Consider the following 22,933-nt stretch of genomic DNA (forward strand, 5'->3'; position numbering starts at 1 on the left):
CAGTTAATATTCTGAGCCATGTCCTGTGAGCTGTTCTGTAGATACTGAAACCCTATCAGGTAGAAGTTAACTGCATGCTGCCCACCAGCATGGAGACTGCAGTCGGGTTGGAACCAGAAGGTTGATGATACTGACTCCTGATTACCTCACCACCAACCAGTCAGAAGAATGTCCACCCTCCCTCACCCTGTCTTTAAAAACCTTTCCCTGAAAGCCATCAGGGAGTTTGGGCCTTTTGAGCACCTGCTTGGTGCTCTACAGTAAACACCTTCCTTCACTACAGCCCAGCGTCAGTAGATTGGCTTTACTGTGCATGGGCGAGCGGACCCGAGTTAGGTTGGGTAACACAGCCACAGGACCTCTCGCTCAGTGCACAACAGAAGGAGCTGTTTCTCTCTCTCCTGTGCCCCTCCCCCTCCCCTTCCCCTTCCCCACCCCCTCGCCATCAGACACCACCATCCGTGGGCTCTTGCTCAGCACAGCAGTTGGTAGTACTTCATTCCACAGGCATATATGATGAATGCACAGCCTCTCTCTATTAACTTTGGAAACAATGTTTCTAGACCTCTGAAACACAGACCTGTATTTGTTTGTCATTTCCCTCCATTTTTGTTGTAAGAACAGACAATCTTTGAGTAAGCTCATCCCTCTCTGCAAGATGTTTGTCTTCAGAAAGTTTCTGCAGTGCCTGCAAGGCATCTTTAGTCTTCAACAGCTCGCTGTCTGTTTCTTTAAGTTTCCCAGACACGGCTCTTTCCTTTCCCTGGGATTTCCTGAGTAGCTCCCTTAAATTTTTTACTTCGTTCTGATGTTTAACCACAATTTGAGGTAGATTATTTTGTGAATTCTCATATTTTCCTATAGCCTTCAAGTGCTTAAGCTGGAGTTGCTTCAGAAATTGGTTTTCTACGACTGTGGCCTCCAGTTTGCGGTGTAGATCAGCTAATTCATTTTTTAGTTCTTTAATCTTGTGAAGCCTCGCTGAGAGTATGCGGTGAGTTATGGCATCTCGTCTCTGGGCAGCCACATTGATCTGAGAATTTAAAAATGGTGCATTCCAGCTGTGCTTTTTCTCCACTGAGATCTCCTTCTGGCCTGTGTAAGCAGATAATCCAGTTTGTTACTAGTAATGTGTATATAGATATGTAAATATACAGGCATGTGTTATTACACCACCCACCCCCTGCCCTCACACATATACATACACACACGCAAACTAGAAGGGGAAGGAACTAACACTGAATGAATACCCATGCTTTAGGCTAGGTACTTTATGTTTTGGTATCTCGTTTAATACAATCCTTTAACGTCAGTAGTAGTCTATTTTAGAGCTGGAGATTATAAGTCATTTTTCAAAGGTTACATAACCACAAAGTGACATAAAATGAACTGAAAACCAGGTCTTCTCTGACTCTAAAACCTGTACTTATTTCTATCATAAAAGGTATACTGAAAATCATAATACTCGATAACATTTACTAAGGGTTTACCATACGTGAAGCATTGAATTAAATGCTTTATGTAGATTATCTGACGTAATTCTTCCAACAAAACGTTACAAGGCAATCAGAGTGTAACATTAGAGCCTAATGCTATATATATGATGATCTCATAAATTTAAAAGGAACCTTAAAAAGCCATTAAACTGCTTAGAGTATTCATATAAGGATTCCATCTCTCAATAAACCCAACACAACCAATTTTTCCTCTGTTACTTCTGGGTGAGCACTAAATTAACCAGTTAGATGGTTTGTATTTGGGAGTCTATTTTGAACAAAAAGCATCTAAACGATATTACAGGAAGCTTACGTAACCGAATTCAAGTATGTCAAATGTATGTGTAACCTCATTGTATTATTATCCCATTTTAAAGATGAAAAAACTGTGCTGAGTGATGTCATTTATCAATGGGCACACAGCTGGTAAGTGGTGAGACAGACTCACGTCTATGTACCTTTGTCACTGCCCCATATGTATTGTATGTGCATCTGTGTGATATTCATATGTGCATCTGTGTATGTAAATATACGTGTGTGTACATATTAGTATATCTATACTCGGAGAAAGAAAGAGATTGAAACTGGATTCTAGAATCTAAAAACAATATTGTCCTCATCCTGGAGAGAGAAAGGCTCTTAGTGGCCAGTGTCACTGGAGTCCTAACCCTAAGCTATTGGCCAAGTGTGGACACATCATCTGAGACATGGCTTAGCGTGTTTGGTCTAGGTGGTGGGAAAGGCAGTTCTGCCTGTGATGGAAACAATGAGTCAACAGAAACAGAAGATGCTTTCTGAGGATAAAGCATGTAAATCTTGAGCATGACAGACCACACAGATTTCACAATGATCACAGGATCAGTATCAAATCAATAACCAATGGACTGTCTTTACAACTATGCCTCCAGAGGTTTTTATTTTCCCACTGGAAACAATGTAGTAGGGGCTATGGTTGAATACTTGAGTATCTTGGAATAGACTTTTGAGCACACTGAAAACTGGGAAGCAGAGGTCAGACTCTTAAGACACCTACTAGAAGGCCAGAGAAGAGGTGTCTGTGGTTGTATCAGGCTGGACACTCTAACACCTTGGGCACTGGCTGGGGGAGTTCTAGACCCAGGCAGTGTGGATCAGGCTGGATGAAAACAGGGGTGGCTGAGGGCTCTCAGGCTCCACACCATGTCCAGCATGATTGAACTTGACCCCAACTTGTAATGCCTTCCAGCTCTTGGGTGGTGTGACCGTGGCAGAGAAAGAGATTCTCCTGAGCCTGGAGGGATGAGGGGTGGTGGGTTCCGTGGGCACTGGAGGCTTGAGTCCCCACCTCACGCTGGACTCGAGTGATGGGAGGGCAGAGTCAGCATGAGTGGGGGCTGAACCCCACGGGCATGGGGCACTGGCCAAGGCCCCAGGTCGAGATGTGCACCGAGGACCTGGGTGCTTCGAAAACAGGTGGTGTCAGCCTTTTAAAGATCACATGGGCCTGGACAAGAAACACAGACGTGATGAAAATGGAAGGGCCAGAGACCCTTCCCCAAATGTCCTTGTCTGTGTAAGGCCCCCCCATACGCCCTTCATTCCCCAAACATGACTGAGATTCAATGTCTTATCTACCCTAGTGGGTGCGTGTGAGAGAATGAACCAGATTGTTTTGCTTCAGAAAGGTAAATATCCCACTTGCATTTGAGTGATGTAGAATAAATTCATACTATATATGTCATGCATACTTGTATAATAATAAAGGTTAGGAAACTTGAAATAGGGTTTAATCCTTAAAGATTTATATCTCATTATCCTAACCTATACATAAGAATGGTAAAGCTTACAATTTCTGTCCCATTTCACACAATAAGGCAGATTTAGCTGAATGATTTAGCTATTCTTAGGATAACTGTTAAACCACTAAGCTAAAACACTTAATTTACCAAAAACATATACATTTAAGTCCATGTTAGCCAAAAAGGGACTCTTCTCATTGCTTACGAGTAGGCATGCTTCCCACTACAAAGAGTGAACTGTGCTCTTTTGAATAGACCTAAGGACAGCCACGCACTCGCCTCTTCACCGGCTCCAGCCCGTCCATTTCCCCAGGTGCATGTCCTCTTCCTCAGCCCCGCCTTTTTTTTTTTTTTTTTTTCCCCCAGTACCCAACCACTGCGCCACCAGGGAAGCCCCAGCCCCTCCTTTTAAAAGCACGATTGTCCTCCTGTCTCACTGCTGTACCCATGCTGTCTCTTCCTCCGTTTTCCCTGGCCCCGTCGTAGCCCCGTCTCCTGGTCACTTTCCTCTTCGGTCTCTCGGTCCCATTCCGTTCCCGAAGTCGTCCACACCCTCAATCTGGTTCTGGTCCTTAGCCTGAGCCGCGTCCCTGCTGGCGCTGGCTCTGCCCTCTGCTGGGTTCTCTCTCTCTTCCAGGTCGCCTTAAAAGACGTAGCTCACTTCCTTCAAGGACCAGGGTAAGAAGAGGTTCAAAGGCAGGCCTTTCCCCTTCCTGTTCTCCAGAGCCCTGGCATTAGTGTTGGAGAGGGCATCCCCTCAACCCCACCGCAGGGCTTCCACCTTCCCCCGACTAAAGACAACAGGACAAAAGCTGTCCAGAGCAACTGAATGCAGTAGAATGACTGTTTTTTGTATACCAGTTTTGGAATGACTATCACATAGTTTAGCACTGTATTGACAAAACACATCAAGGAGGGATATATAATTGAAGGAATTCTGAAAGTACATTTTTCTACAAAAGGAAGAAAAATCAAATTATAGAAATATATTGCTCGCTATTTACATTGATTTAAGTAAATCTCCAATATCTGACCAGAGCAAATATTCTATCATATTGAAGTCCTCTTTTTATCCCTATAATTTTTCTCTATGAAATGTTTTTCTGCTATAAAATTTGCTTTTCTAAGATGGGAATTGAAAATAATCTCTGATGTTACTATACTTGAGTGAATTCTGGGTCTGTAGTGGTGGTTCCTGATCCAGCGTTACCAGCCCCTGAGGGTCAGAGGTCTACTTTTATATATAAGAAAGCTGAACAGAAATTGAACCTTCACTGGAGAACGGACTGCACTGGCTAAAACGTAACGCCTTTTGCTTAGAATTACATTACCCCAGCATTAATTCATCAATTACTTGCTGATTAAATTTTTTTGGCAAACACTTGCAAAACATGAGCTGGGAGAGAACAAAAGAATAAAAGAATAAACCAAGAGACACTTTTATCATTCTGTGACAAAGCTTGATGTTACAATGAGTGTTTTAAGGTCATCATACACCGGTACGAGGATCCTCAGGGACATATAATTTGGGTTAATGATGCAGCCAAGATTTACTTAAAATAATTTCAGAGTATTCATACACGAAAGCGTACCCAAGGGAGAGCAAGCCCTCACTCGGATCATGGAATTTAGGTTCTAGTCCCCTGTGAAGTGACAGTTCATTTAGGCTGCTCCCAATTTATGAACAGGTATCTTGCATAAAGGACACGATAAATATTTGTGGAATAAATAAATGAGGAATCAGTTTTTAAAAGTCAAATTATAAGGTGCTTAGAACTCAAAATACAGTTTGTTTCTTGTAGAAATGGTTTTATAAATGCTAACTGCATTCTCACGCAGTCCCACAAAAGCCCAGACTCCATGTAAGATGTAGTATATTCGTTTGAGGACTTCTTGTCATAAACCCCTAGGGCCAAACTGTTTCTGAATTTTGGGGGGTTTATTCTTCGTGATGCATATATAGTATTTTCCAAAGTACGTCCAGTAGGGCTGGGGACATCACACTTTGTTTTTGTAATGAATATTTTTGTAGTGAAATTTATATGATTATATTTTGCACAAAGTGAAATAAATAAAGATCAATCTCATGTCAGTTCAAATCAGGTTTTTGGTGCCAAATCAGTGTTGGTGCCAAAGATAGAAAAAACATTTGGTTTTCAGAGTTCCGTAAATTTCAAACGTGGCTGAGGGAGTATGACTGTAGAGCCTGTCCATGATGTATGTGCTGTTGTGATTATCTCTACAAATGCCCGAACAGACTTCCCATGACAGAGTCTTCTGCCCTGGGCCTTGCCAGGATGTGCGGGACTCCCACCTCTCCAGAGAAAGGGCTGTTAACCTTTCGAGAATCTGGATGAAAACTATGGGTCCTTCTCCCTAGAAAGTTCACAAACGCAAATAAATACACACAAACATGCAAAGGATTCCCTGGGGTTTGCAGATGTGGCCCTTAGACGAAGAATCCCTGCTCTACAGCTGGGAAGAAGGGCAATCGAAGATTCTAGATCTTCACCGGGGGTCCCAGGCACAGCTGGTCATGGCAGGCTGGGGATGGGAGGCAGGTACTGGGTAAATGTGACGCTACATGTGCTCCAGTTGGAGTAGGCTCTTAATTATTTTCCAGCTACTGACTGGGCAGTTCTGATGGTCACAGTGGAAAAAGAGTCCCAGCTGTTTCTACATAGGGAATATTTATAAGCCTAGGATTGCCTGCCTGGGAATAATAACCGCCTGGGCAGGGGGCGGGGAGTGAAGAGGTCTAGGATGTTGCAAAGCTAATCCCAATTCGGACAGTTAGGAGCTGATGGAGTACTTTTAAAATCCACAAGGAAATGACATTATTAACAGCCTTTTGAACCATCCTTGTTTCTAAAGAGCATCTTTGCCAATATGCCTCACCGGATGCGAAGACCATCTTGCTGGGGTGCTGAGACAGATATTTACATTTCATTGGTGATTGAAACCTTGATTCTTCAGCTGAGGTGAAAGGCAAGAGGCCAGTGAATTCCAAGTACTGTGGCATTCTGTAACAAGGCCACCTGTTAACTAAAAACCGCAAGAGGGCTAGGCTTTATGTTTTAAGCCTAACTTTCTGTTATTTTGTAATTATCCTTAATTTCTCTATTTCCCATTCCTTCTATAAAAATTCACTTATAATGTTTATGATTTACAATCTGGAAAAACAATAAAACTGAATATGGACCACTTCGGATAGTAGTGCATTAAATAATATGTCATTATAACCAGAAATTTGGTCTTGGTTGGGAAGTTTTGCTTCTTACCTTTAGGTTGGGAGATTTTAGAAACATTACACTTTTTCTTCTCCTCCTTTTTTCCTTTTACTACAGGCTTCTCTAAATAATTCTTTTTAGCCGTGGTTTCTGAACATTCAGAGAGAAAGTCTTCTGAATAATCGTAGTGAGAACTTGAACTTCTGCAGGAACACTGAGATCTGCTGTAATCAACACTCTTGTCGGAATCGTTGCTGTTCCTGGGAAAACCTGGGCTGCTGCTCTGGCATTTTGCAGACCTCCTGCCGTTTTCTAAGGCCACGCTGGGGAAATGTCCGTCTAGATTCGTTTCTGTTAGATCAGCCAATGACATAGTAAACAACCTAATAGAAGAAAAGTATTTTTAGATTTATAGCTATTGACATTGAAATGAACCTGTGCTTTAATATATTTAACTATAAATGAATCATTAGGAATACAAAACAACACATTATTTTGAAGTATTTTCTGGAAAATTTTTCAGTTTGGTTTTTACATTTTTTTCTACCTAAAATGTAAAACTCCTGAGACTGGACTTTGGGGAGATTATATTCACAGGAAATATAAAGTTCACATCAGGTGACAACAATGACAACAATTTAAAAGTTAGTGAATTACAGTCTCATTCTCTAAGGCTGGCTGTTTTTTTTTTTTAATTGAAGTATAGTTGACTTACAATGTTGTGTTAGTTTCAGGTGTACAGAAAAGTGATTCAGTCATATATATATAATATATATGTATATATATATGTATATATATATGTATATATATATGTGTATGTATATATATATATATATATATATATATATATATATATATACATGCTAGAACAAAAAGAGAATGCTTTAAGTTCCCAAACCAGTTCTATTCCCGAATCTTTCTGTAAGAACCACTTTGAGCTTCCTTAGACTCAGTCTGAACTGTGTTTGGCTTTGGGAAAGGGTGATCAGGCACTGTCTGGAAGATACCAAGGCCTCTCCACTGGTTGTCAAGAGGCAGAAGTAGCACCTCACTGTTGTCTACCGGATGCTGAGGGTCACCTAACTGCAGACATTCATTCAGCTGGGAAAACAACCAGGTGATTCCTCCATGTGTAGTCAGTCACTTTTCCTTCCGTAAAGAGTGATAAAGAAGGGAGTTATCACGTACCTTTCTGAGGCTGTCTTTGGAACGCACACAGCGTGGGGCGCAGCTTCTAAGGGCCTCCGCTGACTCCCACTTCCTGGTATAATCCCGTCCCCTCCAGTGTGACTCAGGTGTCGCTTCCTAGGTAAGGTAACTAAAGGATTCTGACTTCCTTCTTAATCACCCTCGCTTTTTCTCTCATTTGCTCACACTGATGGAAGTCAACTGCCGTATTGTAAGCTGACCCACGGGGAAGCACACATGGCAGGAAACTGAGGCCTCAGGCCCACAGCCAGGGAGGACCTGAGGCCCTCCGTCGATCGGGCTGCAGGAGCGGAATCCTACCACCAGCCATTCGGGTGAGCTTGGAACTTCCCCCGAGTCTGGAGGTAACTGCAGCCCCAGCCGACATGCTGAAGCAGCCTTGCGAGACATCGCGAGCCAAAGGACCCAGCTGTGCCCGGATTCCTGACCCACCGGATAAAAAACGTTCGTTGTTGTTTTTCCAGCCAGTAGGTGTTCATTTGAGAACGGGAGACAGACTTATAAAACAGCAAACTTCCGTGTGAATCGATCCCAGGAGGTTATGAAACCAACAGTGATCTTGCAGAAAAATGGAAGAACGGGATTTTATGCTAAACAACTTAGTTTATTTAGGTTAATAGATGCTTTCTAGAATGTGTATTTACTTAATTTTGAAAAAATCTATATAATACCATATTTTCTCTATCTCTAATCCATTAATTTTAATAAAATCATGATCTTATCAAAGTAGTTTTTTGGAGTGGTGGCCGAACACATTGTTGTTTTAAGCTGTTAAGTTTTGGGGTGATTTGTTACACAGGTGTAGGTCACTCATACACTCAGATGTATCTTCCCAGGGTGGTTCAGTTTCCAAAAGAGTTACTTGGGCTTAACACAAATTATACCTACCAGAGAGAGAGAACATTTTTACTTATTTTTTAATTTATTTGGCTGTGTCAGATCTTAGTTGCAGCTCACAGGCTTAGTTGCCCCGAGGCATGTGGGATCTTAGTTCCCAGGCCAGGGATCGAACCTGCGTCCCATGCATTGAAAGGCGGATTCTTAACCACTGGACCACCAGGGAAGCCCCCCAAGAGAGAACATTTTTAGAATTCTGAAAATCCCAGGACCCAGAACTGTTCTAAAATTTCTACCTATATAATCGGAATATGGGTTTGTTTGGGTTCACCTGTGAGAATTCCATTCTAATTCATGAAACTGAATCTGAGAGTCATCAGCAAGGTAAAACCAAGTTTGATTTTTTTTTTTTTTTTTTTTTTTGTGGTACGCGGGCTTCTCACTGCTGTGGCCTTTCCCGTTGCGGAGCACAGGCTCCGGATGCGCAGGCTCAGCGGCCGTGGCTCACGGGCCCAGCCGCTGCGCAGCATGTGGGATCTTCCCAGACCGGGGCACGAACCTGCGTCCCCTGCATCGGCAGGCGGACTCTCAACCACTGCGCCACCAGGGAAGCCCCCCAATTTTGATTTTTGGCTATTCCTAGTCAGCATGTACCTTGAAAGCACATATTAAGCAGCTCTCTGGAATATTCAGTCTGTTAAATGGTAGTTTTCTCATTGATCTGTTAAAAATTGATAGAGGACTAGTATCAGGCCTATAACTACCTTTAAGTTGATTAAACTGTTTTAGAGTATATTTGTATTAATATAAGTAGGCTACACCACATTGTTATCAATAAAAAATGTAAGCAGGCTCCACATAGATGGATTTCTGATTATGTGGTGTATTATTTAAAAATCTAGGCTTTAAGCAAACCATCTAATGTTCCTTTTTTTTTTTGGAACTGAAGAGCTGGGAGAAAGATGACTATTTATTTACTTTTTTTTTTTTACATCTTTATTGGAGTATAATTGCTTTACAATGGTGTGTTAGTTTCTGCTTTATAACAAAGTGAATCAGTTATACATGTACATATGTCCCCATAGCTCTTCCCTCTTGTGTCTCCCTCCCTCCCACCCTCCATATCCCACCCCTCTAGGTGGTTACAAAGCACCAAGCTGATCTCCCTGTGCTATGCGGCTGCTTCCCACTAGCTATCTATTTTACGTTTGGTAGTGTATATGTGTCCATGCCACTCTCTCACTTTGTCACAGCTTACCCTTCCCCCTCCCCATATCCTCAAGTCCATTCTCTAGTGGTCTGTGTCTTTATTCCCATCTTGCCCCTAGGTTCTTCATGACATTTTTTTTTTCTTAGATTCCATATATATGTATTAGCATACAGTATTTGTCTTTCTGACTTACTGTATGACAGACTCTAGGTCCATCCACCTCACTACAAATAACTCAATTTCGTTTCTTTTTATGGCTGAGTAATATTCCATTGTATATATGTGCCACAGCTTCTTTATCCATTCATTCGATGATGGACACTTAGGTTGCTTCCATGTCCTGGCTATTGTAAATAGAGCTGCAGTGAACATTGTGGTACATGACTCTTTTTGAATTATGGCTTTCTCAGGGTATATGCCCAGTAGTGGGATTGCTGGGTCATATGGTAGTCCTATTTGTAGTTTTTTAAGGAACCTCCATACTGTTCTCCATAGTGGCTGTACCAATTCACATTCCCACCAGCAGTGCAAGAGTGTTCCCTTTTCTCCACACCCTCTCCAGCATTTATTATTTCTAGATTTTTTGATGATGGCCATTTTGACTGGTGTGAGATGATATCTCATTGCAGTTTTGATTTGCATTTCTCTAATGATTAATGATGTTGAGCATTCTTTCATGTGTTTGTTGGCACTCTGTAGATCTTTGGAGAAATGTCTATTTAGGTTTCCTGCCCATTTTTAATTTGGGTTGTTTGTTTTTTTGTTATTGAGTTGCATGAGCTGCTTGTAAATTTTGGAGATTAATCCTTTGTCAGTTGCTTCATTTGCAAATATTTTCTCCCATTCTGAGGGTTGTCTTTTGGTCTTGCTTATGGTTTACTTTGCTGTGTAAAAGCTTTTAAGTTTCATTAGGTCCCATTTGTTTATTTTTGTTTTTATTTCCATTTCTCTAGAAGGTGGGTCAAAAAGGATCTTCCTGTGATTTATGTCATAGAGTGTTTTGCTTATGTTTTCCTCTAAGAGTTTGATAGTTTCTGGCCTTACATTTAGGTCTTTAATCCATTTTGAGCTTATTTTTGTGTATGGTGTTAGGGAGTGTTCTAATCTCATACTTTTACATGTACCTGTCCAGTTTTCCCAGCACCACTTATTGAAGAGGCTGTCCTTTCTCCACTGTACATTCCTGCCTCCTTTATCAAAGATAAGGTGACCATATGTGCATGGGTTTATCTCTGGGCTTTCTCTCCTGTTCCATTGATCTATCTTTCTGTTTTTGTGCCAGTACCATACTGTCTTGATTACTGTAGCTTTGTAGTATAGTCTGAAGTCAGGGAGCCTGATTCCCCCAGCTCCATTTTTCGTTCTCAAGATTGCTTTGGCTATTCGGGGTCTTTTGTGTTTCCATACAAATTGTGAAATTTTTTGTTCTAGTTCTGTGAAAAATGCCAGTGGTAGTTTGATAGGGATTGCATTGAATCTGTAGATTGCTTTGGGTAGTAGAGTCATTTTCACAATGTTGATTCTTCCAATCCAAGAACATGGTATACCTCTCCATCTATATGTATCATCTTTAATTTCTTTCATCAGTTCTTATAATTTTCTGCATACAAGTCTTTTTTCTCTGTAGGTAGGTTTATTCCTAGATATTTTATTCTTTTTGTTGCAATGGTAAATGGGAGTATTTTCTTAATTTCACTTTCAGATTTTTCATCACTAGTGTACAGGAAGGCCAGAGATTTCTGTGCATTAATTTTGTATCCTGCTAGTTTACCAAATTCATTGATTAGCTCTAGTAGTTTTCTGGTAGCATCTTTAGGTTTCTCTATGTATAGTATCATGTCATCTGCAAACAGTGACAGCTTTCCTTCTTCTTTTCTGATTTGGATTCCTTTTATTTCCTTAATGTTCCTTTTAATTAATTGATTAATTAATTAATTTAAAATGTTCAGTCAAAAGTCATTTATTTAGTGTCTGCCAGGCACTGGGGTTAGGAAAAAGGCAAACTCTGCCTTCAAGGATTTGAAAATAAAGTTAGTAATTATGTAATTAATGCTCACTATATAGTTACCATACCAGTTTTTGATATCAAATTTATGATAGTGTATAGTTCAGATTTTTGGCACCATTTATATTTTAAACAATTAGTGTTTACAGTATAACAGTGCCCATTTTATTGCACTTGAAGCATAATTTCACTATATTGCTATCATTATAGAGTTTATAGTAGTTTCTTTGCTGTTGTGTATGACTCAGGAATACAACCCACAGTTAAAAACCTAATGGAAAAATGTGACCCTGTTGATGATATGTTTTTTCTGGAATGCACCGTGGTGAAGAGGGATGTCTGCTTATAAATACAGTCAGTTTGTATATCACATTCATTTAATTATAGAATGAGAAATGAGAATGTTCAAGATCGAGATATACATCTGAATAATTCTGAATCCTACAGTGTTGTGTAGTTGCCTTCAATTCTACTTTTACAACAAGGCGGACCAAAAACTAAACACATACAAAAATGTTTTAAAATGAATTAATGCGTATCTGCCGTTCTTTACCAAATGTTCCTAAGATGTATGAGCAATCAACTTTGTGTCCTGAGCGGAGGGTTCTTCACACTGTAATATTTATGAAGTTTCCAGGGTAGTGTTTTCTGACATTCTTTGGTCTATTTCTAAGAAAATAATATATTTCAGGGACGTCCCTGGTGGCTCAGTGGGTTAAGAATCCGCGTGCCAATGCAGGGGACACAGGTTCAAGCCCTCATCTGGGAAGACCCCACATGCCTTGGAGCAACTAAGCCCAGTGTGCCACAACTACTGAGCCTGCGCTCTAGAGCCTGTGAGCCATAACTACTGAGCCTGCGAGCCACAGCTACTGAAGCCCACGTGCCTAGAGCCCGTGCTCCACAACAAGAGAAGCCACTGCAATGGGAAGCCCGCACACCGCAACGAAGAGTAGCCCCCGCTCGCCGCAACTAGAGAAGGCCCGCGTGCAGCAACGAAAACTCAATGCAGCCAAAATTAAATAAATAAACAGATAAATACATTTATATTAAAAAAAGAAAATAATACATTTCAAAAAACCTAGAATGATATTACAAAAGGCAAATGTTAAGAGCTCATCAATAAACATTTATATAATTGGAAATTAAAAGTTTTGAACCAGTATTAATTTATATATATTCATTTGCATATGGATTGCTTTATACTTCACACACTATAAGGCTTTCTCTCTATCAAAGTGAATCAGTTATTGGCAGTTGATTGGGAAATTCTTGGTTGTAGTTATCAGACAGTCCTGCTGAAATAAGATTTGAAGGGGCCACAGCAGAGCAGTGCATCTCAAAATTTGGGGCACAAAACAAAAGATGGTGGGGCCCACCTGCCTGTTCTTTCTTTCTAATAAAAATTTGAACATGAATAATGAAAGTTTTTGGATTATGTGTTGCTTGCCTGAAAGCAGCAGGTACTACTGGTGGGCACTGGATCTTATCTTAGAAGCACTGATATTGATAGACTTTAGTATTATGTACTGAAATGTAACCTTCTGACTCAACAATCTATCTCACAAATTGTCAGATTCTTGGCTTTTATTACAACCAGAAAATCCTAATTCTTAAAGGTAAATATTCTGTAGTGAAGTTATAATTAATTTATAGGGACCATTTAGTTTTCAAAAAGTGGTTACGGCTATGTTTACCAACCCAAATTATTGTGTGGGTAGGTAACTGTATTCTTAAATGTATTCTCAGTCCTGCTTCGTGGGAAACGGTAGTTTGACTTACAAGTTTTCCCTCTTTTCTCAGCCATTCTCAACACTTCCTATTCTCTTTCCCACTTTATATTTCCTCTTAGAACATATCACTAGTCTAATGTCATACATATTTTACTTATTCATCTGATTTGTTGCCTGACTTCTCAATTAAATTGTATGCTTCATAATGGCAGTATTTTTGACTGTTTTGTCTTCTGCTGTATCCCCTGTGCCTAGAGGAGTTCCTGGGAAATAATGTGTTCAATAAAGATTGACTAAATAAATGAATGTTCAGGGTGCCTCTATGCTTCTTAAGTCCTTTCTCCATATCCATTACTCCTGAAAAACTTCTCACTAGTGCTGACTCAACTCAAAATGCCCTAAATGAATGCTTTCCCAATATGATAAAGAAATATTAATACATATCTCAAACCAGAAACTAATCTCATGCTTAACAGTGAACCATTAATTTTACATTGCTGTAAGGATTTAGATAAAGATGTCAACAATCACTTCTGCTAATTAATATTGCTCTGGAGGTACTAGCCAATGAAATTAGACATGAGAAAGAAATAACATGTATAAATATTGGAAAAGAAATGGCAAATCATTTATTATGTGCAGGTAACATGATTTTAAACTTATAAAACCCCATACAACAGTATAAAATAAAGGGAATTCAATAAAACTATTGGCTATTAAATGGATATAAAAATCAATCTTTTCTATATGTTAACTGAAATGACTTGGAAAATAGATGAAAAGATCCCATTTACTATATATCAGCTAAAAATTTAAAACATCTGATACAGGTTTAATACAAATAATATGAAAAAAACTTTTAAACTACTGAAAGAAATAAAAGAAGATTTATGTAATTGGAAAGACATATAGTGTTCTTATATAAGAAGGACCAAGGTGATAAAGATGTAAATTCTCCCTAATTTAATGTACATAATCACAGTATTCCTAGTAAAAATGTCAAGAGTAGTTTTTTTGGAAATGTGACAAGATCATACTAAATTCATATAATTATGAATATGAAAAATACATGAGAACAAAAGGATTTTAAAAAAATGATGAGAAGGGACTACCTCTATCAGATATTGTGATATAAAGCTATAGTCATTAAAAGAGCCTGATAATAGTGCTTGAATAGACAGAGCAATATAATGTAATAAAGAGTTCAGAAACAGAACCAAATACATATGGAAACCTAGTATAAGATAAAGGTGGAGAAAAGCAGACTTCCAAGAAATGATGGTGTGGGGCAACAGGCTAGACATCTGTCTGGAAATCAGAACAAAAGTGAATTCTTATTACATTTCTTACACTTAAATATTAGATGAATTAAAAATGTAAATGTTGAAAACAAATCTTAAAAGAAAACATGCAGTGTGGTAAGAAATAAAGCTCACAAACCACAAAGGAAACAATTAGTAAAAATGGCTGCATAAAATTTTTAAAAAGTTTTTTTATTCAGGTATAGTTGATTTACAATATTATATGTTTCATGTGTACAACACAGTGATTCTCACAATTTTTAAAGGTTATACTGCATTTATAGTTATTCTAAAGTTTTGGCTATATTCCCTGTGCTGTACAATATAGCCTTGTAGGTTATTTATTTTATACACGATAATTTGTACTTATCACCTACACTTCTCTTGTCCCTTCTCCACTCCCTCTCCTCACTCATAACCACTAGTTTGTTCTCTATATCTGTGAGTCTGTTTCTTTTTTGTTACATTTACTAGTTTATTTTTTAGATTCCACATATAAGTGATACCATACAATATTTGTCTTTGTCTATTTTTTACTTAGCATGAAAACCTCCAAGTCCATCCATGTTGTTGCAAATGGCAATATTTCATTATTTTTTTATGACTAAGTAGTATTCCATGTATATGTATATGTATGTGTGTGTGTGTGTGTGTGTGTGTGTGTGTACACACACACATATATACCACATCTTCTTTATCCATTCATTTGGTAATGGACACTTAAGTTGCATCCAAATCTTGGCTATTGTACATAGTGCTGCTATGAACATTGTGGTGCATATATGTTTTTGAATCAATGTTTTCATTCTCTTCAGATATATACCCAGGAGTAGAATTGCTGGGTCATGTGGTAGTTCTATTTTTTGTTTTTTGAGGAAATTCCATACTGTTTTCCACAGTGGCTGCACCAACCTGCATTTTTATCAGCTGTGCACAAGGACTCCCTTTCCTCCACATCCTCCCCAACATTTGTTATTATTTATGGTCTTTTTGATCATAGCCATTCTAACAGGCATGAGGTGATAACTCATTGTGGTTTTGATTTGCATTTCTCAGGTGATTAATGATGTTGAGCATCTTTCATGTGCCTTTTGGCCATTTGTATATCTCCTTTGAAGAAATGTCTATTCAGATCTTTTGCCCATTTTATAATGGGGTTGTTTGTTTTTCTGACATTGAGTTGTATAAGCTGTTTATATATTTTGGATAATAACCCCTTATAGGTTATATCATTTGCCTATATTTTCTCCCAGTCCGTAGGTTGTCTTCTTGTTTTGTCAGTGGCTTCCCTGGCTGTGCATAAGCTTTTAAGTTTAATTAGGTCCTGCTTGTTTATTCTTGTTTTTGTTTCCTTTGCCTTAGGAGACAGATCAAAAAAAAATATTGCTACAATTTATGTCAGAGTGTCCCACCTGGACTTCTTGGTGGTCCAGTAGTTAAGACTCCGCACTTCCTACAGGGGGGCATAGATCTGATCCCTGGTCCAGGAACTAAGATCTCACATGCTGCATGGTGCGGTCAAAAAAAGAAAAGCATCCCACCTATGTTTTCTTCTAGGATTTTTATGGTTTCCAGTCTTGCATTTAGGTCTTTAATCCATTTTGAGTTTATTTTTATTATTTTTTTAAAGATTTATTTGTTATTTATTTATTTATTTGGCTGTGTTGGGTCTTAGTTTTGGCACATGGGATCTTTGTCAAGGCATGCAGGATCTTTCATTGTGTTCTTGCTTTCATTTGTCTCCAGGTATTTTTTTTATATCTGATTTGATTTCTTCAGTGATCCATTGGTTGTTTAGTAGCATATTATTTAGCCTCCATGTGTTTGTTTCTTTGCCGTCTCTTCTCTAGTTGTGGCGTGCAGGCTTGAGAGCACATGGGCTCTGTAGTTTGTGGCACAAAATTTCTCTAGTTGAGTTGTGTGGGCTCAGTAGTTGTGGTGCCTAGGCTTAGTTGTCCCACAGCATGTGGGATCTTAGTTCCCTAACCAGGGATCAAACCCATGTCTCCTGCATTGGAAGGCAGATTCTTTACCACTGGACCACCAGGGAAGTCCCTTCAGTTTATTTATTTATTTTTAAAATTTTATTTATTTTTTTATACAGCAGGTTCTTATTACTTATCTGTTTTATACATATTAGTGTACCCTTGAGCTTATTCTTGTATATGGTGTTAGAATATGCTCTAATTTCATTCTTTTACATGGAGCAGTCCAGTTTTCCCAGCACTACTTATTGAAGAGGCTATCTTTTCTCCATGGTATGTTCTTGCCTCCTCTGTGTTAGATTAGTTGACCATAAGTGCATGGTTTTATTTCTGGGCTCTCTATTCTGTTCCATTGATCTATGTGGCTGTTTTTGTGCCAGTACCATACTGTTTTGATTAATGTAGCTTTGTAGTATAGTCTGAAGTCAGGGAATGTGATACCACCAGCTCTGTTCTTTCTCAAGATTGTTTTGGGTATTTGGGGTCTTTTGTGCCTCCATACAAATTTTAAAATTATTTGTTCTAGTTCTGTAAAAAGTGTCCTTGGTATTTTGCTAGGGATTGCATTGAATCTGTAGATTGCCTTTGGTCGGACGGTTATTTTGACAATATTAATTCTTCCAATCCATGAACACAGTATATCTTTCCATCTGTTTGTGTCATCTTCAGTATATTTAATTGGTGTCTTATAGTTTTCCAAGTACAGGTCTTCTACCTCCTTAGGTAGGTTTATTCCTAGGTATTTTATTCTTTTTAATGTGATGGTAGACGGGACTGTTTCCTTAATTTCTTTTTCTGATAGCTTGTTGTTAGTGTATAGAAATGCAACAGATTTCTCTATATTAATTTTGTATCCTTCAACTTTATTGATCGATGAGTTCCAGGAGTTTTTTGGTGGTGTCTTTAGGATTTTCTATGTATAGTATCATGTCATCTGCAAACAGTGACAGTTTTACTGCTTCCTTTCCAATTTGGATTCCTTTTATTTCTTTTTCTTGTCCGATTGCTGTGGTTAGGACTTCCAACACTATGTTGAATAAAAGTGGTGAGAGTGGGCATCCTTGTCTGGTTCCTGATCTTAGGAGAAATGCTTTCAGCTTTTCATCATTGAGTATGATGTTAGCTGTGGACTGTATATATATACATATATATATATATATATATATATATATATAATTTATTATGTCATATATAGCATTTATTATGTTGGGTCTCTATACTCACTCTCTGGAGTGTTTTGTTATTTTTGATCATAAGTGGATGTTAGCTTTTGTCAAAAGCTTTTTCTGCATCTACTGAGATGGTCATATGGTATTTATTCTTCAATTTGTTAATGTGGTGTATCACAGTGATTGATTGATTTGCAGATATTGAATCATCCTTGCGTCCCTGGGATAAATCCTGCTTGATAATGGTGTATGACCCTTTTTTTTTTTTTTTTTTTTTGTGGTACGCGGGCCTCTCACTGCTGTGGCCTCTCCCGTTGCGGAGCACAGGCTCCGGACGCGCAGGCTCAGTGGCCGTGGCTCACGGGCCCAGCCGCTCCGCGGCATGTGGGATCTTCCCAGACCAGGGCACGAACCCATGTCCCCTGCATCAACAGGCAGACTCTCAACCACTGCGCCACCAGGGAAGCCCTGTATGACCCTTTTAATGTATTGCTGGATATGGTTTGCTAATATTTTGTTGAGCATTTTTGCATCTATGTTCATCAGTGATATTGGCCTATAATGTTTTTTTTTTTGGTGATATCTTTGTCTGGTTTTGATATCAGGGTGGTGCTGGCCTTGTAAAATGAGTTCAGAAACATTCCTTCCTCTGCAATTTTTTTGGAATAGTTTGAGAAGGATAGGTGTTAACTCTTCTCTAATGTTTGGTAGAATTCACCTGTGAAGCCATCTGGTCCTGGACTTTAGTTTGTTGAAAGTTTTTAAAAAATTATTATTATTTCTGATTCAATTTCATTACTAATGAAATTGTAATTGGTCTGTTCCTATTTTCTATTTCTTCCTGGTTCAGTCTTGGGAAACTGTACATTTCTAGGAATTTGTCCATTTTTTTCTAGGTTGTTCATTTTATTGGGATATAGTTGGTCATAGTAATCTTTTATGATCCTTTGTTTTTCTGTGGTGTCAGTTGTAACTTCTTTTTCATTTCTGATTTTATTGATTTGGGCCCTCTTTTTTTTTTTTTTTTTTGATGAGCCTGGCTAAAGTTTTATCAATTTTGTGTATCTTTTCAGAGAACCAGCTCTTAGTTTCATTGATCTTTTCTACTGTTTTTTAGCCTCTATTTATTTCTGCTCTGATCTTAATGATTTCTTTCCTTCTACTAACTTTGGGTCTTGTTTGTTCTTCTTTCTCTAGTTCCTTTAGATGTTAGGTTAGGTTGTTTATATGAGATATTCTTGTTTCCTGAGGTAAGCTTGTACTGCTATAAGCTTCCCTCTTAGAACTGCTTTTGCTGCATCCCATGGATTTTGGATCCTTGTGTTCTTGCTTTCACTTGTCTCCAGGTATTTTTTTTATATCTGATTTGATTTCTTCAGTGATCCATTGGTTGTTTAGTAGCATATTAATTAGCCTCCATGTGTTTGTTTCTTTGCCGTCTTTTTTTTTCTCCTTGCAGTTGATTTCTAGTCTCATAGCATTGCAGTCAGAAAAGATGCTTGATATATTTCAATATTCTTAAATTTACTGAGACTTGTTTTGTAGCCTAGTATGTAATCTGTCCTGAAGAATGTCCCATGTGCACGTGAAAAGAATGTGTATTCTGCTGCTTTTGGATGGAAAAAGCACCCCCCGGAAAAAAAAAAAATCTCTCTCTCTCTATATGTGTTCTAATATGTCATTTAAAGCCAGAACTTCCGTACTGATGTTCTGTCTGATCTGTCCATCAATGTAAGTGGAGTGTTGATGTCCCCTGTTATTATTGTGCTGCTGTCAATTTCTCCCTTTTTTTCTGTTATGTATTTAAGTGCTCCTATTTTGGATGCATATATAAAAATTTAAAACTTATCTATAACAAAAAAAAAATCATAATGTTAAAAGGCACTTCAGAAACTGAGAAAACTATTTTCAACACATATGACAAAGAGCTAATTCCTTAACTTACAAAGAACTCTTATGATACTCCATAAGTAAAATGGGCAAAGGGTATGAACACATTACAGAACAAGCACATTACAGCAACATAGACAACCAAAAATATATATAAAATGTTTTTCAAGCTTGCTCTTAATTAATGAAATGCCAATTAAAAGAATTAGATTCCAGTTTCACCTATCAGAATGGCAAAAATTAAAAAATTGGATGAAACGTTGTTATTGTACCCATGATTAATAGTAATGCTGACATTGCATGGTTTAAAAAAAATAAAAGACTGGGGCTTCCCTGGTGGCGCAGTGGTTGAGAGTCCGCCTGCCGATGCAGGGGACACGGGTTCGTGCCCTGGTCTGGGAAGATCCAACATGCCGCGGAGCAGCTGGGCCCGTGAGCCATGGCCGCTGAGCCTGCGCGTCCGGAGCCTGTGCTCCGCAACGGGAGAGGCTGCAACAGTGAGAGGCCCGCGTACAGCAAATAAATAAATAAATAAATAAATAAAAGACTGAAATATATCTCTGTATGTGTGGATATGCAAAGATCTCCAAGTCATGTTCCTAATCATTGTCCACATGTTGCTCATCACCTGCCATAAAGAAAGGAGTTAAAATCCTAGTTTTAAGATTTAAGCCATAACTGTGTTAGGCTGAATACTGCCCCCTGCCCCGAAGGATGTCCACATCTTAATCCCTAGAAACTGTGAATCCCCAGGACCTGTGAACACAATGTGATAACTGCATAGAGCAAAAGGAACTTTGCAGATGACCACTTGAAGGATATTGATTGAGGTGGGGAGATTATCCTGAATTATCCTGGTTTATCCATGTGGGCCTGATACAATTACAAAAACCTTTATAAGAGTTACACAGGGGGAGTCAGTCAGAAGATAGCAGTGTGATGAGGGAGGAAGAGGCAGAGACAGATGTTTTCCTGCTGGCTTTGAGGGTGTTGGAAGGGGGTCGCAGGCCAAATACTGGCTGTTCTAGAAGCTGTTAAGAGGCAAGGGAATGGATTCTCCCCTGGAATCCCTGGAAGGGAGCAACCCTGCTGATATCTTAATTTTTAGCCTTATGAGGCTCACTTCAGACTTCTGACCTCCAGAACTATAAGAGAATAAATCTGTGTTGTTTTAAGCCAGAGTTTGTGGTATTTGTTAGAGCAGCAACAGGAGACTAATAGAAGTTATCATGAAAAACATCATAAATCAAAATGAGACTAAAAGCAGGCTATTAAAATGTAAATGAAACATACTATTATCAACTTCAAGAAGTCAATGAAGAGGATGACTTCACGTGCTTTGGGGAAATAACTTAACGCTCTCAAAACCGTCTTGCTATACCTTGGACTACACCTAGGAGAAAGATCACCAACTCTGGGGAGCTGGTGGGATGGTTTCTCGGAAAAACTAGCTGGAGAAACGAGCAAACTCCCTTATCAAGCACTCAGGACGGGGATTTTAAAGAGCAAGAAGGCTGGCCCTTGCTCAGGGGCGTCGGTGGAGGCATGCCCGCAGGCTGAGAGGGCAGGGTGGGGAGGAGAAGTGTGGGTGGGTGGGTGACAAAAGGTGACAGGTAGCGGCAAGATCAGGAAGTTAATTACACAGAGCAAACAAGATAATTGAGGAAATAAATAAATATATTTAGAATCATAGAAGACAAGTTTATTTTTGCCTGAAAGGATTTTACTTACATAGAAAGGGGGACGTCTAGAAATAACTCTGAGGTGTTCGATTAGAATAGGGAATATTGGGCTAATATATATATACACACATATTTTATATATACTATATATATATACACACACACACACACACGAGGATAGCTAGTTACCAATCTATGTGCATGTATGTGCATGCATGTGTGTGTGTGTATGCGCGTGCGTGTGGGGGTAATTTTCCTAACTCTGCTGAAGGCCTAGAAGCAATGACACCCTGGTAACAATAAGTACGCTGAGCAACATTCTCCACTAAATACCATTCTCTACTAAAGGGAATTAGGGTTCCTCAGAGAAATGGATGATTCCAGGCTTGGGGCAGGCAAAGTACAAGATAAGGCTGGTATGTGAAAAAGGACACAGAAGCCAACTTGAAGTTTTCACTGATCAAATCTAGGACAATTTGAGCATCAAAATAAATAAGGATGAAATAAGATGACAACCTATTAAATAAGATAGGAATCCATGAGTCCATACTAATACAAATGAATAAATAAACAGAGAAAGGAAGAGAAAGCTCTTCCTTATGGTAGAATGACAGCTAATAAATGTACAAGGAATGGTTGAAAGGGACAGTGACTGTTTGATGGCTATCAGAGAGGTAGTTGAAACAGGCAGGACTTGTCAGTGGATGCTAAAGGCCAGTGAACATAAGTCCGATAAAGAACAGGATCTGGCATAATACTAATCAAATACAAAAGGAAAGAGGGTGGCTTTGTGGAGAAACCTGGCAGACACCTTGACCATCACCAGGTCAACAAGGCCCGCACCACCAGTGGGACAGGTGGACCTCATGTGCCTCCTGGAAACTGAGAAGAGCACAGGGTCATCCCTGTGGTCTCCCTGCCAGGATCAGGCCTGAGTCAGGTCAGGGGGAGACACCGACCAGACCCAGGTTGAGGGTCTTCCTACAAAACAAAAGGCCTGAACTCTTTGACTTAAAGTTCAGCAGAATGTTAAGTACCAGGAAAGCTCTTCCCTTAGCTTATAAAAATAGTTATGAAAATAGGCAAGATGATCACATACCTCAAGGCTTTCAAGAACACGATTTCTAACACTGTGTCCACTTTTAAGATGATGTGTCCCAATTTGTGGCTTCAGAAATGTGGTTGCTCTAATATTGAAGAAAGGAAGTTTAAGAATGAACACTGGGGGACTTCCCTGGTGGCGTAGTGGTTAAGAATCTGCCTGCCAATGCAGGGGACATGGGCTCGATCCCTGGTCTGGGAAGATCCCACATGCCATGGAGCAGCTAAGCCCGTGCGCCATAACTACTGAGCCCGTGCTCTAGAGCCTGCGAGCCACAACTACTGAAGCCCATGAGCCACAAGTACT

At 39.3% G+C, this 22,933-nt stretch overlaps 1 protein-coding gene across 1 annotated transcript in view; it reads right to left on the reverse strand.

The window, feature by feature from the left end:
- The window catches only part of LCA5L (lebercilin LCA5 like), a 39,728-nt gene that overhangs the window by 12,614 nt on the left and 4,181 nt on the right, over positions 1–22,933 (reverse strand). The window contains exons 2-3 of the mRNA XM_032630482.1: positions 6,556–6,887; positions 581–1,095 (exon numbers count right to left, since the gene is read on the reverse strand). Coding sequence (XP_032486373.1) covers positions 581–1,095; positions 6,556–6,877 — 837 coding nt within the window. The 5' untranslated portion in view covers positions 6,878–6,887. The remainder of the gene's footprint in view (positions 1–580; positions 1,096–6,555; positions 6,888–22,933) is intronic.

This window comes from Phocoena sinus, chromosome 4 (genome assembly GCF_008692025.1).
Source record: "Phocoena sinus isolate mPhoSin1 chromosome 4, mPhoSin1.pri, whole genome shotgun sequence".
Lineage (NCBI taxonomy): Eukaryota > Metazoa > Chordata > Mammalia > Artiodactyla > Phocoenidae > Phocoena > Phocoena sinus.